The sequence below is a fragment of the Theropithecus gelada genome, chromosome 1 (assembly GCF_003255815.1).
Source record: "Theropithecus gelada isolate Dixy chromosome 1, Tgel_1.0, whole genome shotgun sequence".
NCBI classification, from domain to species: Eukaryota; Metazoa; Chordata; class Mammalia; order Primates; family Cercopithecidae; genus Theropithecus; species Theropithecus gelada.
Genome location: NC_037668.1, coordinates 30,420,411 through 30,435,582, shown reverse-complemented (window position 1 = coordinate 30,435,582; position 15,172 = coordinate 30,420,411). Strand labels below are relative to the sequence as shown.

The following is a 15,172-nucleotide window of genomic DNA, read 5'->3' as shown; positions in this document are numbered from 1 at the left end:
GACGGGATTTCACCATGTTAGCCAGGATGGTCTCGATCTCCTGACCTTGTGATCCACCTGCCTCGGCCTCCCAAAGTCCTGGGATTACAGGCGTGAGCCACCGTTCCCGGCCATAATTTTTGTACTTTTGGTAGAGTACAGGGTTTTGCCATATTGGCCAGGCTGGTCTCGAACTCCTGACCTCAGATAAGCCGTCTGCCTCTGCCTCCCAAAGTGCTGGGATTGTAAGTGTGAGCCATCATGCCTGGCTGCAGCCTTTTCTTGTTTCTTTTTTTTTTTTTTTTCAGATAGGTTCTCTGTTGTTGTTTTTTTACGCTAGAGTGCAGTGGCATGATGTCTGCTCACTGTAGCCTCAACCTCTTAGGCTCAAGTGATCCTCTCACCTCAGCCTCCCTATTAGCTGGCATTACAGGCTTATGGCCCACACTGGCTAAATTTTTATTTTGATTTTTTATTTATTTATTTTTTCCGAAAGTCTTGCTCTGTCACCCAGGCTGGAGCGCAGTGGCACGATCTCTACTCACTGCAACCTCTGCCTCCCCGGTTCAAGTCATTCTCCTGCCTCAGCCCCTCGAATAGCTGGAATGACAGGCGTGCACCATCATGCCCAGCTAATTTTTGTATTTTTAGTAGAAATGGGGTTTCCCCATGGTGGCCAGACTGGTAATTTTTTATTTTTTGTAGAGGCAGGATTTATTCTGTTGCTCTGTGTGGACAGGAAGCTTAGTTTGTTTCTCTGATGGTTAGTCCCCTGCAGAATTTTAACGCAATTCGGTGTTGAGGACAGTTTCTGTTGCGTGAGACAATATTCCAGATCTCTCTGGGTCCTTCCTGGATTCAAGGGATCCTCCTGCCTTGGCCTCCCGAGTAGCTGGGACCACAGGTGTGCGTCACAACCCAAGGTCTCTAGCACAAGCCTTGTTTTCCCATCCCCAGACTCGGGAGACCGTGCAGCCACACACCGGGGGAGGGTTCCAGACATCACGGTGGGGCGGGAGTGACACTGCCGGGGCAGGGAGGGCCAGGACGTTGCTCACGCTGGCTGGTGGCCCCTTGGCATTGGCCACACACACTCTACCCACGGGAATCTCACTCAAGGGTCTGATGGGCCAGCTTCTGTCTCTGCCACCGTCCAGAGGCCTCCGGGGCGAGTGGGAGGCCGCAGCCCTGGCTGGGTGAGCAGAGCTGCCCCTGTGTGTGGCCGCTTGTCCTTTCTCACCGCGGTCCACATGGAAGCCAGGGCAGAGGAGGGGCCTGTCCACTGCACCCCCCGACCCCAGCAACCCCCCCACCGTGGCTGCCACATCTCGCTTCTGGACAATTTTCTTGGCCCATCCCTGAGAGTTTCTTTCTTTTTTTTTTTTTTTTTTTTGTTTTTGAGACAGAGTCTCGCTCTGTCGCCCAGGCTGGAGTGCGGTGGCGCCATCTCGGCTCACTGCATCCTCCACCTTCCGGGTTCACGCCATTCTCCTGCCTCAGCCTCCTGAGTAGCTGGGACCACAGGCGCCCACCACCGTGCCCGGCTAGTTTTTTTTGTATTTTTAGTAGAGACGGGGTTTCACCGTGTTAGCCAGGATGGTCTCGATCTCCTGACCTCGTGATCCGCCCGTCTCGGCCTCCCAAAGTGCTGGGATTATCTTTTTTTTTTTTTTTGAGATGGAGTCTTGCTGTGTCACCCAGGCTGGAGTGCAGTGGCCGGATCTCAGCTCACTGCAAGCTCCGCCTCCCAGGTTTACGCCATTCTCCTGCCTCAGCCTCCCGTGTAGCTGGGACTACAGGCGCCCGCCACCTCGCCCGGCTAGTTTTTTGTATTTTTTAGTAGAGACGGGGTTTCACCGTGTTAGCCAGGATGGTCTCGATCTCCTGACCTCATGATCCGCCCGTCTCGGCCTCCCAAAGTGCTGGGATTACAGGCTTGAGCCACCACGCCCGGCGTCTTTTTTTTTTTGAGTCAGAGTCTTGCTCCTGTCGCCCAGGCCGGAGTGCAGGGGTGCGATTCTCCTGCCTCGGCCTCCAGTGTAGCTGGGACTAAGGCGCCTGCCACCATGCCCGGCTAATTTTTTATTTTTGATAGAGACGGGGTTTCACCATATTGGCCAGGCTGGTCTTGAACTCTTGACCTTGTGATCCACCTGCCTTGGCCTCCCAAAGTGCCATGATTACAGGTGTGAGCCACCGTGCCCAGCTGGGAGTTTATTTCTTAGATGTATGTTAACTTCAGCTGAGGCTCCTGTGTACCTCTGTTTCACGGCCTTTGAGCGTCGCCATCCTTTACTGAACGTGGTCCCTGAAGCTGCAGGGACGCTGCAGGGCCAGGTGTTCAGGCCAAGTGTCCAGCGGGGGCGGCTGATTCTAGGCATAGCAGGTCCTCTTCGCCTGCCCTGCCCTGGACCCTCTCTCGGCCCACTTTTCTGGGTAAATTTCAGGCCCCCATGGCCAGTTGGGGCCCTAGTGTGGGTCAGGCCCTCAGCCTGGTGCTGCCTTCGGCCCGGGCTGAGTCTTTCATTTCTTCCTTTGTGGGTTCAATGTTGAACGCTTTGCGTCAGTGGGACTCCTGCTGCGGGGCCTGGGTGGTGCAGGTGTTGTCGGGAAGATGGGACAGGTTTCCGTTCTGATGGCGCCTCTCTCCCCTTCCTCCCGCCCGGCAGTACTTAGGTTCTTCCTTCAGAAAGGATTTCCCATGACTTGAAGAGCAGGCTCTCACACGCAGGCCCGGAACCTGCTCAGCCTCCCCGTGGCCCTGAGCCTGTCTATTGAAGGCCCCGCCTCGCCCGCCAACGGCTCCTGTCCTCCTGCCTTGCTCTGAGCCTTTGCCTCGTGGGCACTCACTGGCCCCGTGGGTTTGCTGCTGGAGTTCAGGTGGGACCTCGCGTCCCTGTGAGCTCATGGTTCTTGTTCTTGTTGCCGAGGCTGGAGTACAGTGTCATGATCTCAGCTCACTGCAAGTTCTGCGTCCCAGGTTCAAGCTTCTCCTGCCTTAGCCTCCTGAGTAGCTGGGATTACAGGTGCGTGCCACCACGCCCGGCTAATTTTGTACTTTTGGTAGAGACAGGGTTTTACCATATTGGTCAGGCTGGTCTCAACCTCCTGACCTCAGGTGATTCACCCGCCTTGGCCTCCCAAAGTGCTGGGATCACAGGCGTGAGCCACTGCGCCCGGGCTTTTTTGTTGTTGTTGTTGTTGTTTTCCACAGGGAGTCTCACTCGGTCGCCCAGGCTGGAGTGCAGTGGTGTGATCTCGGCTCACTGCAACCTCCACTGCTCAGGTTCAAGCAATTCTCATGCCTCAGCCTCCCAAGTAGCTGTAGCTGAGATTACAGGTGTGCGCAACCCCACTGGCCTAATTTTTGTATTTTTAGTAAAGATGGAGTTTCACCATATTGGCCAGGCTGGTCTCGAACTCCTGGACCTCAGGTAATCCATCTACCTTGGCCTCTCAATGTGCTGGGATTACAGGCTTGAGCCACCGTGCCCGGCCTCGAGCTCTTCTTTCTGCAGACTTTGATTCTCAGCGGCTAAAGGACTAAGTTTCCCAGAGATGGACCTGGGTGTCGTAACTGCTTCCAGGGGCCTCAGGGACACAGGTGGGACCCCGATGTGCAGGAAGAGACGCACATCAGGGCTGGGTGGGTGACTCCCACGCTGTGGGACCCCGATGTGCACATCGTGGGTGGGTGACTTCCACACTGCTGAGAGTGACAGGAACCAAGGATGCAGCTCAGGGTCAGATGCCTTTTCAAGTTAAACCTTAGATCAACCCCTTCAGTGTATCACAGAAACTGTTTTTGCTGCCCAGGAAGGCGAAGGCCGTTGAGTTCACTCGGAATTCCTGAGTCAGCCAGGCTGTTTCTCTGAAAGTGGTTGCTTGTCCCCGACCACCTGGAATGGCGCAGACCACGGAGCTCATCTTTGGGGACCCAGTCTCTCTTTTTGGGGCAGTGAGCCCCTTTCCTTGGGAACCCCTGAGGCCAGGCATGGCCACTGTGAATGGTGGGAGGGTGCTCCACCCTGAGGACCCCAGAGGCTCCTGTGGTCCCTTCCTGGGACTGCTGGGGCCTGTGTGTGTCAGCGTTTGCCCAAGGCCCCCTTTCAGCTGGGCTGGATGCCGAGTGCCTTCAGGCCTCATCCTGCCCTCCACCGTCCTATAGGCAGTGAGGCTATGGCACCTCCCTCCTCGACTGTCTTGCCCTGTTGGTCTTTGTATCAGTGTTTTCCAGCCCGATTGCTGCTGAAGCTTCATTTCTTTTTCTTTTTGAGACAGAGTCTTGCTCTGTTACCCAGGCTGGAGTACAGTGTCACAATCTTGGCTCACTGCAACCTCAGCCTCCCGAGTAGCCGGGATTACAGGCATGTGTCACCACGTCTGTCTAATCTTTGTATTTTTGGTAGAGACGGCGTTTCTCCATGTTGGCCAGGCTGGTCTTGAACTCCTCGACCTCAGGTGATCCGCCCACCTTGGCCTCCCAAAGTGCTGGGATCACAAGTGTGAGCCGCCGGCCCGGCCTGAAGCGTCCTTTCTTTGGGTTTTCCAGTGTTCTTGACTGTTGTGGCTGAGCTAGACTTGGGACTTGGTTTCTGGGTGTGCTTTGCCTCTGCTGAGGGCTGAGGTTTCCGAGCCAGCATCACTGCCTGGGGAGCAGAGGGCGGAAGGAGGATCCGCCTGCGGACACACAGTGACTGAGGCCAAGGGCAGCCCGGGCCACGCCAGCGGCAAGGGAAGAGGTCTGGGTAGAAGGCTTCAGATGCTGGGGGGAGGGATGGGGGCGTCCTGCAGGCCTTGGGTCTTTTTGCAGAGTTGGGGCTCAGCGAGGAGCAAGCGCCTGCCATCGCCCGCTTTGTTTTCTGTGGGACCTGCTAGGACAGTGAGGCCCCTGGCTCACCAGGGCATGGCTCACCCCCTACAGCTGTCCAGGCCTGCGTCCCAGCTGCCCCTGCTGTGGGGCAGGGAAGGGGGCTGGGTGTCGAGGACACAGGCACTTGTAGGCTTCATACACAGATGCCTTTTCTCTGACATTCCTTAACTCCCATGTGTAGCTATACACAGAATGGGATTTTACATATGCTGGACAGAAATAAGAGAATCAAGCCCCGACCAGAAAGGTTCCAGAACTGCAAAGACCTGTTTGATCTGATCCTCACTTGCGAAGAGAGAGTGTATGACCAGGTGGTGGAAGGTGAGGAGGTGGCTGTGCTGGGCTGGGCCCCAGCAGCTCTCACAGGGTCTGGGGATGCCTGCGGGGCCCCACCCTGACCAGCACAGCCCATCTAGAGTGGCGGGGGCGGGGGCCAGACCTGTGTGCAAAACACCCTGGGAGGCAGGCAGGGCCGCTGGTCACTGACCACCCGTGTGCTGGCTGCGGCCTTTCATGGGCTTGAGGGGCCTGTTTTTTGTTTGGTGTTTTTTTTTTTTTGAGACAGAGTCTTGCTCTGTCACCCAGGCTGGAGTGCAGTGGCGCGATCTCAGCTCACTGCAAGCTCCACTTCCCGGGTTCAGGTGATTTTCCTGCCTCAGCCTCCCAAATAGCTGGGACTACAGGTATGAGCCAACACGCCCAGCTAATGTTTGTATTTTTAGTAGAGACAGGGTTTCACCATGTTGGCCAGGATGGTCTTGAACTCCTGACCTCAAGTGATCCACCCGCCTTGGCCTCCCAAAGTGCTGGGATCACAGGCGAGAGCCACCGCGCGGGGTCCATTTTTCACGCGGGTCGACCCTCGAGCTGGCGTGGAGCAGGGAGGGCTGGTCTTTAATGGCGGGGAAGGGCTGCAATGCCAGCTGCACTTCACTCCAGGACTGGCTGGTGGGTGGGGAGTCCCAGACCAGCTTTTGCTGAGTCGGAGATTTGCTGAGGTTTCCTCGAACCATCAGCTGCCTTCGGTTTGAGGCTCAGTCTTTGTGCTCCCCAATCTGCAGAGTCCAGAAACCACCGGGGCTGGGCTGGGCCAGGGGCCGGCAGAGCCAGGGACTCAGCCACATTGACTGCCTGTTCCCTGGTTCTGGAGCCTCTGACGTCTGTGTCACCTTGTCCCAATCAGATCTGAATTCCAGAGAACAGGAGACCTGCCAGCCTGTGCACGTGGTCAACGTGGACATCCAGGACAACCACGAGGAGGCCACCCTGGGGGCGTTTCTCATCTGTGAGCTCTGCCAGTGTGTGAGTACCCGGTGGGCGCCCTGTGGAGCCGAGGCCGTGAGAGAGGGGCGTGGCCGAGGCCGTGACAGGGACGTGGCCGGGGCTGTGACAGAGGGGTGTGGCCGAGGCCGTGACAGAGGGGCGTGGCCGAGGCCTGAGGCTGGCCCTGCTGCTTGGGGCGGGGTCTCTGCTCAGCTCGCTTGTGTCAGGGGTGCCTGCTGGTAGTTTAGAGAGAGTCACTCCCCAGCCTTGGCACAGGAGCCCCCCCGCCCATGCCCTCTGCTCAGCGGAGACGTGCTGCGCAGTGACCTGCCCAACACGGGCTTAGTCCGCCTCCCAGGACACAGGCTCCAGGGAACGCCTGGTACTTTGCCTCTTCCCCTTGGTGGACACAGCCCTGCTTCAGCGAGCAGAGCACGGAGCTCTCCTGGATGTGGTGCGGTCGGAGATGTGCCCCACGTGAGCCTGGAGGCTGCCAAGGGCGCTGTGTCCGCCGTCCACCCCGGACTTGGCCTTCTGCACACCTGCCTTCCCCCGTGGGCCCTGCGTGTCCCCCTTGCACAGAGGGGCCGGGGCACACCAAGGCTTCTGTCGCCACCCTGCTGTGGCATGGAGGGGCTGGGCTGAGATGAAAGGACCTGCCTGAGGAGAGCCCCACGCACCGTCCCGCCTCTGCCTCTGTGATCTGTGATTTGATCAACTGTGAAAAACAAGACAGTTTCACCGAGAGAAAACGGGGTTTGGGAAGCCCAGGAGCCAGGCGGGCCGGCGCTGGGAGAAGCTGCCGTGTGGCTGCAGGCGCCTGCGCTCTGCCCACCCAGCATGGCTTCTGGTCCCCACGTGCCTCCCGGTCCAGCGTGGATGTTGAAGCGCCAGGGATGGTCTTCACGATCGCTGGGCAGGAGAAAAGGCCACAGGGAAAGTCTCGTCCCAGAAGTTGTTGTGTGATTTCTGCTTGGGTCACGTTGGCCAGAGCTGAGTCACAGGCCACTCCTTGCTTAGAGGCACTGGGTGCTGTCCCCGGTTGGGGACCAGGGTCAGTGGAGATGGCGAGTAACGAGCTGCCAGTGCCAGGGCAGGTGTGCTCAGGAGCCAGGTCTGCTCACTGCAGGGCAGCAGCCCTCAGCCAGGGGCTCTGGTGGATGGAGGCCAGGATGCTGCCAGGACGCTCCAGTGACCAGGCTGCCCCCACCACAGGGCATGGGTCAGGGTCCTCTCTGGGTCTCTGGGCACCGCACCTTTCCCTGCCCCCGTTTGCTCGTTGGCGGTGAGGGCACGCTGGTGGTGAGGGCTGGTCGGCCCCGCTGTGCGCGTGTGGGCCTGAGTCCTGGCCTCCAGGTTTCAGTGCTGGGCGCCTCTCAGAATCCAGCTCCACGCTCCTCCCAGCTTCAGGTTCTGTGAGGGTCGGTGGGGAGGTGGGGGCTGCCTCCGGCTCCACACCAGGTGAGGGCCTGGGGCTGCCCAGGAAGCTCTCCCCTTGCAGCCTCCAGCTATCCTGGGGAGGCAGCAGTGGTGAGGTGAGGGCCTGCCCGCCACCCTGGTTTTTGCTGGCTCAGGCCTGGCGTTTCCCTGGCGATCCAGGTGTTGAGGGGGAGCAGACAGGCGGGAGTGGGCAAGGCCCTCACCACGGTGCTGTCCTTGCAGATCCAGCACACGGAAGACATGGAGAACGAGATTGATGAGCTGCTGCAGGAGTTCGAGGAGAAGAGTGGCCGCACCTTTCTGCACACCGTCTGCTTCTACTGAGCCCAGCGCCCGCCTGGAGCCGCCTCTGGAGCTTCCTGTTCATACTTTTTCCTTCCTGACTTTGGTTTTTACTTACAGGTGTTCCGCTGGTGACGGTAGCATTACCCAAATAAACTGTGCATATGAAATGGGAGAGGAGATGCCAGAAGGCCAGATTAAAGCAATCAAGTTTTTTCTTTCCCACTTTTACTTATGAGCGGGATATTGATTAAAAAGGTTTTCTTCTTTAACCAGAAAGGAAAGACGATGGTTTGTGTGCACTTCCCGATGTACCTGTGTCTCCATGTGCCTGCCTTCCCTCCCTCCTCCCCACCCGGCTGGACTGTACACAGCCCTGCTGCGGCGTGTTGGGAATGACCTGGAATTGTCAATAAACAGATGCTGCTGTCATTGTGCCTGGTCCTGAATTCCTGACCCGACCTCGCGCCTGAGGTGGTGGCAGAGGCCCTGCCGCCTTCAGTGACCTCCGACCACTGCTGGGGGATGTAGCTCAAACCTGGTGCTGCTGACAGGGCCTGGGCCAACCCCTGCCTGTGCTGCCTGAAGCAGAAGCCGGCTGCTCCTTCGAGCACTGCTGCCTGTGGCGGGCGGTGTCCCCCCTCCACGTGGAAACCCCCGGGGCCGGGATCAGCTGTCCCCCAAGGCCAGCTGAGCCGGGAGGATTGAGGCTGCAGTGAGCCTGGATGGCGCCCAGTCCCAGGCTGGGTCCCAGGCATAGCTTCCCGCTGACTTCCTGCTCGAAGGGAGAGGGTGGCTTCCTGGGTCTGAAACATGGTCTCACTAGTTGTGGATGCGAGTTTGGCCTCAGGACCCTGAGCCAGGAACGGCCAGAGCTGAGTGGTGGCCACTTGGGGCCTCTGAAGGGCAGGTGTCCTGACCCATTGGCCTGGGCTGACCCCTCTTCCCTGCCCTAAGGGAAGCCTGTGTGAGGTATCCCTGCCCACAGCTCCTGCGCCGCTTCTCTCCATTGAGGATTCCGGGGGTCATCCCGTCCCTGCCCTGTGACCCCCATCACTGGCCCCACGGCCGTGAGGTTGTCACGACCTTGCAGACCCCACCCTGGAGGCATGTGCTTTCCAAGCGGGCTGGTGCAGCCCCGCAGCCGGCGACCTGGGATTCCAGGAGGGAGGGCGGCGCAGTGGGGCGGGGAGGGCCTCGGCGCCCCTCCAGGACCGGATCGTGTTGGGACTGGCGTCCAGGGTCACTGGACAGGCCACCGGGGCTAGGTCTGACCAGACTGGGGCGGGGCACGAAGCCGAGGTTCCCGGAGAGGGGTCCCGGCCGGCGTCCTGGGGGTGGCGGTCCCCTCCCGGCTCCGGTGCTGGCACGGGGCGGCCTGCGGGCTGCGCGGTCCCTCCCGGGAGGCGGAGGAAGGCGGCGAGGAGGGAGGAGGGAGGAGGAGGCAGGGAGGGGGCCGGAGCCGAGCAGAGCCGAGCCGAGCCGAGCCGAGCGGAGCGCGGGGAGGACCCGAGGGCGGAGCGGAGCGCGGCGGGCAGGGCCGAGCGACCCCAGAGAGGCCCCGCGTCCCTCCTCGGTGCCCCCCCCGCGCCTCCTCCTCCCGGCCGGCGCCGGGGTTGCCGCGAGCGGCGGCGGAAGAGCCAGGGAAGCGCTGACCTCTGCGGAGGCGGCGGGGGCTCAGCATCGGGCCGGGGCCGGGGGGGCGCCGGGGCCGGGGGGCGGCGCTCCGGCCCGGCCCGGCCCCGCCCGATGTCCATGAGCGCGAACACCATGATCTTCATGATTCTGGGGGCGTCGGTCGTGATGGTGAGCGGAGGGGCTTCCCGCGCGCGCCCCCTGCTCCCCGCCCGCGCGCGCCGCCTGCCCCCACCTCCTGCTCCTTGTTTACCGCCCGTGCGGCCTGCGCTCCCCTCCCCGGCCTGCGCTCCCCCGAACCCGACCTGCGCTCCCCTCCCCAGCCTGCGATCCCCACACCCCCTGCGCTCCCCTCCCCGGCCTACGCTCCCCCCACCCCGGCCTGCGCTCCCCCCACCCCGGCCTGCGCTTCCCCCTTCCCGGCCTGCGCTCCCCCCACCCCGGCCTGCGCTCCCCCCAACCCGGCCTGCGCTCCCCTCCCCAGCCTACGCTCCCCTCACCCCGGCCTGCGCTCTGGCTCCCCGTCTGCGCTGCCCCGACCCCGGCCTGCGCTGCCCCCACCTGCCCTGCGCTCCCCACCCCCAGCCCCCGTTCGTCCCGCCCGCTCCTTGGCGCTGACCGGTCATGGGCTCTTCCAGGCCATCGCGTGCTTGATGGACATGAACGCGCTGCTGGACCGATTCCACAACTACATCCTCCCGCACCTGCGGGGCGAGGACCGCGTCTGCCACTGCAACTGTGGCCGGTGAGTCCGCAACTGGCGCCGGCTCGACACGCGTGAGCGCACATGTGTGGCGGGGCCCACTCGGGGCGCGGGGAAGCCAGCCCCACGCAGGCCGCTATCCGCCTTCCACCCTTGAGGGCTGCCAGGTGCGCAGGGGGAGGAGCTGGCTCAAGGAGGGGGTCTCCTGGGGGCGCATGGCTTGAGGACACCATCCCCTAGAGGCCTCCAGGGTGATGGCGGAATGGGTCACGGGGCCTCCTGGTCCAGCCTGGAGGCCGGGAAGCCGCAGCCCAGTCTGATGTCCACAGTGGAGACCCAAGCCAGCCTCATCAGGGCTGGGGCAGGAAGCGCCTGCTGGCACAGGGCTGGGCCCTGCAGTGAGTCCCAGGGCAAGGGAATGCAGGTCAAGGTGGGAAGGGCCTGCCTTGAGGGATACTGGGCACAACCCCCTGGCTGGAGAGGAGCTGAGGGATGGGCTGGGGGTCAGCGGGGAGGCGAAGCTTCCTCAAGGTCACTCAGATTGAGGGGAGCGCCCAGATCCCCCACACCCACTGTGTGATCCCCTCTGTGCACGTGTAGTGATGGAATCTTCTTGGCCATGCATGTTTGTACGTCCATGTACGAAATAAACATCTTCTCATGAGACGCGCATGTGTGTGGCGTCTGTGCATATATACATGTGCGTACACACAGCGCCCGCGCACGCACGCATGCACTCCCATCCCTCAGGACACCCTCACGCAGTGGCCGCTGTTAACCCTGCTGGACAGATGAGGAAGTGGACGGAGGATTTAGAGGACAGGCTTTTCCAAGGTCACACAGCTAGTGAAGGACAAAGGGGCACCAACCCAGAACCCGTGTTCGTCATCTCTGCTGCCTCCTGCTCCGGGGGTCTCTGTGCATACGTGTGGGCGCAGGGCATGTGTGTTCAGGACAGCTGCATGTGTTGCTAAGCGTGTTACATGCCTATGGATGCAGCAGGTGTGTTGATGAAGAACACGGGTGTTAGAGAAGGCAGAGATCGGGGTGTCTGTGACCCTCACGTGTGCCGGGCACAGGGTGGGGGGTAAGAGCTTGTGGGGTGGCCTCGTGCTACCAGGGAGCCCTGTGTCCCTGTCTGGACGGTCCGACTGCTGAGCAAAGGCCTGAGGTTGGCTCCATGGCCTCCTGGAGGCTGGGCCCAGACCGGAGCTCCAGGGCATCAGAAAGGGGCGGCCTCCGTGTGCGTGGGCTGGGGCCGTGTGCATCCACCTGTGGCAGCACACTGAGGGATCGGCAGGGCAGGCAGAGGGCGCCTTAGAGCATTTGCACAAGGCGTGTAGGTGCAGCTCATGCAGCTCATGTCGTGTCCAGAGCACGCGTGGACTCAGGTGGAGTGCGTGCTGAAGGCAGCTGGTGTGTGGGAAGCACAGCCACAGCCTGCTGTAGACGGTACTGCTGTGTGTGTGTCTGTGTATCTATGCTCTGTTCACATCTCTACATACAGAATATGTACATTCAGCGTACAAAGTGCCCTTGTATATTGACAACATATATGTGTATGCAAAGTACATGTATGTCAATATACAGTGCAGTGTGCTCAGGGACATGTCAAAATGTCTCCATGTGGGTGCAGCCAGTGTGTGTGCAGACAACTGTTTTGCACATGGAGTATCTGCGTATACACCATGTCCATGCACTGCCATGAGAGGCTCCCCGTGTGTACACGCTGGTGTGCAGAACAGGTGTGTGTACATGTGTAGGCCTTGTACGTGCCTATACGTAGACGTTGACATGGAGAACGTGTATGGAAATCAATGCTCCAAAGTCTGTTGCCAGGCAGCGTCCAAATGAGACATCCGTCCATGCACGTGACGTGGTGCCCTGTGGAGAGGGTGGCTGCGTTTTGCAAAGCCAAGCGAACATGCACTCGCGTGTGACACACCGTGCACAGGGCGGGGGTGTGGAGCTCCTGGGGTCCATGTCCACAGTATCACGCCATGTCCTGTGCATGTGGCTGGTGTGTATACATGACGTACATTGGGCCTCAGGTGGACACATGCAGCATGTGTGGTGCAGGCAGGACACACGTATGTACATGTCACAGACATACGTGTGCAGATAGCACATCTCTGCCCAGGCCTGTCTCCTGCTTTCACTTGGGAGACCTGAGCCCCCCAGGAAGGAGGGCCAGGTGCAGGGGGAGAAACTACAGGTACCCAGGACAGCCATGGCGGGGGACACAGGCTGTGACCTCTGACTCCCAAAGTTACTGAGCCCCTGGGGTGGGTGAGGACTCAATCAGGGGTCAGGAACAGCTTCCTCCCCTGCGGGCCTCTGGCAGCTGCACATTCTAGGCAGTGGTCATCAGCTGCCCATCGAGGATGATGGCTGTGGACAGGCTCGTCACCAGGTGATTGGTGGCCACCAGGGATCAGCCACGGTCATGGTCACTCCTCACCGAGAGCCCTGCCACTGGGAGTGGCCAGTTGCCCGATATGCTGAGGGGACTGACCTCCGGGAAGCCCAGAAGAGCAGGAAGGCTTCAAGGAGAGCCTGGGGCAAGGGCCGCCTCCTCCCTGTGCCTGGGCTCAGGCTCCAGGACCCCCAGATCTCACGGAGGGAAGGCACCTGTGTGGCCCCTGCTGGGCACAGGGATGGCCTGGAGAGGGCTACAAGGCCCTGGGTTGGACGGATAGGCTGGGCTTTCAGTGTGGGAAGTGCTCTGGTTGGGGTGTGGAGCGTGGGGTGGTCTCTGGGTCTCAGCTGAAAACCAGGCCAAGGCACTGGTACCTCACTGAGGGGAAGGTGGGGGAGAAGCAGGTTTGGGGAGAGAGGAGCTATTTTTAGGCACAAGTTTAAGGTGTCTGTGGATCCCACGTGGAGACACAGGCAGCTGGAGCTCAGCGGAGATGTGGGAGGCAGCCAGGAGTGTGGACCGCAAGGCGCCTGGGGCCCACGGCCTCCACTCCCAGGCCCTCATGTTGGCCTAAGGATCCCAGAGTCAGCTGTCTGGGATGCCAGTCCAATCAGCAGAGTCAGCCCACCTGGGATCATGGGGCCTGGAGACCTTCTTGGGACTGGGTGAGCTGCTGGAGCGCGCTCCTTGGGGAGCTTGTGTGGCCCCAGCAGCGAGAGGCCAGAAGCTGTTGTGGCCTGAGCTTGGGCAGTCCCCCAAGGGCCCAGGGAGAGGAGGCCAAGGGACACCGAGGTGCCCAGGCATTGAGGACGAAAGGGCCCTGGAGCCTGGACGCCGTCCATCCTGGGAGGAGCAGGGCGGGTCTGTGCCAGGCAAGGGCAAGGGGGTGCTCCCCAGGAAGGGGAGAGGATGGGGTGCTGGGTAGAGCCCCCGTGACCTCTGACAGCACCTCCCAGGGACAGAGGAGCAGAAGAAACACCAGGGGCAGTGGGCCTGGCAGGCGGGCTGGCGGCCGTGGAGGAAAGGGCACGGCAGGTGGGGAAGGGTGCATGGAAGTGGCCGGTCCGGGGCCAGCAGGGCTCCCTGTGTCCGGTCCTGCTCCAGGTGGCCTCCGTGGCCCTGGGGCGGGCAGATGAGCTGTGACCCTGGCCGTGGGGACCACCATCCTGAGCCCCCTCTGGGGGAGGCCTCTCCCACCCGCAGCACCTTCCCGTGAGCTCCAGGACTCAGGGAGGAGGTGCTGAGTGAGGGCTCACACCCTCGCCAGCAGCCGGTCCCGCCGTCTGCCTGGACTTCGCGCTCAGCCTCCACGGCCCATGGCCGCTGACCTCCCACTCCCTCTGGCCTGTGACCTGGGCCTGGCTGAGTCCAGTGCCCCCTTCCCGACCCGCCCACCCAGGAGGCTGCTTCAGAGAACCCCCAGGGTGGCAGCCACACCCCCACCACGGGCTAGGCCCCCTGGGGGAAGGCCAGGCCAGGGGCGGCGGGAGAGGTGCCAGCCCGCCCTGCCGCCCCCAGGCACCACATCCACTACGTGATCCCGTACGACGGGGACCAGTCGGTGGTGGACGCCTCCGAGAACTACTTTGTGACGGACAATGTGACCAAGCAGGAGATCGACCTCATGCTGGGGCTGCTGCTGGGCTTCTGCATCAGCTGGTTCCTGGTGTGGATGGACGGCGTCCTGCACTGCGCCGTGCGCGCCTGGAGGGCCGGACGGCGCCACGGTGAGTGCCTCGTGCCCGCCGCCTGGGAACGCCACCGTCCTGGCCGGCCCCAGCCGCCTGACAGCCCCTGTTCCCCTGCAGATGGCTCGTGGACCTGGCTGCCCAAGCTGTGCAGCCTGCGGGAGCTGGGCCGGCGGCCGCACAGGCCCTTTGAGGAGGCCGCCGGGAACATGGTGCACGTGAAGCAGAAACTCTACCACAACGGCCACCCCAGCCCGCGGCACCTGTGAGCCGCGCAGGGACTTGCTGGGGCCGCCCAGCCAACCGGCTGCTGTAAAGATGTAAAAGGGACCTCGTGGACGCCCGGGCCGGTGGGACTGGACAGCAGCCCTGGGCCCAGGTTGTCTGGGGCTGTGGCCGGCCGGGAGGGTCCAGCGGAAGGTGCTGTCTCCTCTTCTTTTTATAAAGGGGGTTGGGGTGTGGGCTAGGGTGGGGGCTGGGGTGGGAGAGGCCCTGCAGTTAGGGGGCAGGACCCTGGGCTCCTGGCTGGGCAGGACACCAGGGCAGACTCAGCCCCAGCGGTGCTGGGGGGCCCAGAGGGTCCTGAGGGGCAGGTGGGGGCAGGGGTGGCGAGGCACGTGGCCCGGGCCAGCATCTGTTTGAAGCTGCTGTTTCCCGTGCACTGTGTCCACCATCTGTCTGGCCGCCGCCAGCTCGGGCAGAGGGGAGGGAAGCGAGGGGGGCACCCGTCTGTACACAGCCGTAGGGTGGGGCGCAGGCGGCTGGTCCCAGGCAGCATTCAGACCCCGGCCCAGCCATGGCGGGCACCTCATGTGAAGCCCACCCCTCTGTGGTCAGTAAATTCTCCAGAAAGCTCCAGTCTCTGCCTCTTCTGTCACCTTTGACCCCAG

General features: G+C 61.7%; 2 protein-coding genes across 2 annotated transcripts in view; both read left to right on the top strand.

Moving 5' to 3' along the window:
• SSU72 (SSU72 homolog, RNA polymerase II CTD phosphatase) overlaps window positions 1–8,269 on the top strand; it is a 34,294-nt gene extending 26,025 nt beyond the window's left edge. Inside the window, exons 3-5 of the mRNA XM_025386777.1 lie at window positions 5,034–5,173; window positions 6,036–6,154; window positions 7,778–8,269. Coding sequence (XP_025242562.1) covers window positions 5,034–5,173; window positions 6,036–6,154; window positions 7,778–7,879 — 361 coding nt within the window. The 3' untranslated portion in view covers window positions 7,880–8,269. The remainder of the gene's footprint in view (window positions 1–5,033; window positions 5,174–6,035; window positions 6,155–7,777) is intronic.
• A 1,283-nt stretch (window positions 8,270–9,552) lies between these two features.
• On the top strand, window positions 9,553–15,140 carry TMEM240 (transmembrane protein 240). The gene is made up of 4 exons (XM_025386789.1): window positions 9,553–9,643; window positions 10,111–10,217; window positions 14,113–14,321; window positions 14,403–15,140. Exons 1-4 carry the CDS (start codon window positions 9,587–9,589, stop codon window positions 14,549–14,551), a joined length of 522 nt encoding a protein of 173 aa, XP_025242574.1. The 5' UTR covers window positions 9,553–9,586; the 3' UTR covers window positions 14,552–15,140.
• The last annotated feature ends 32 nt before the right edge of the window (window positions 15,141–15,172 follow it).

Coding starts and splice junctions, on each gene's coding strand:
- TMEM240 (XM_025386789.1), top strand. CDS start 9,587: ATGTCCATGAGCGCGAACACCATGATCTTCATGATTCTGGGGGCGTCG. Junction 10,218..14,112: donor TGCCACTGCAACTGTGGCCG/GTGAGTCCGCAA, acceptor TGCCGCCCCCAG/GCACCACATCCACTACGTGA. Junction 14,322..14,402: donor GAGGGCCGGACGGCGCCACG/GTGAGTGCCTCG, acceptor GTTCCCCTGCAG/ATGGCTCGTGGACCTGGCTG.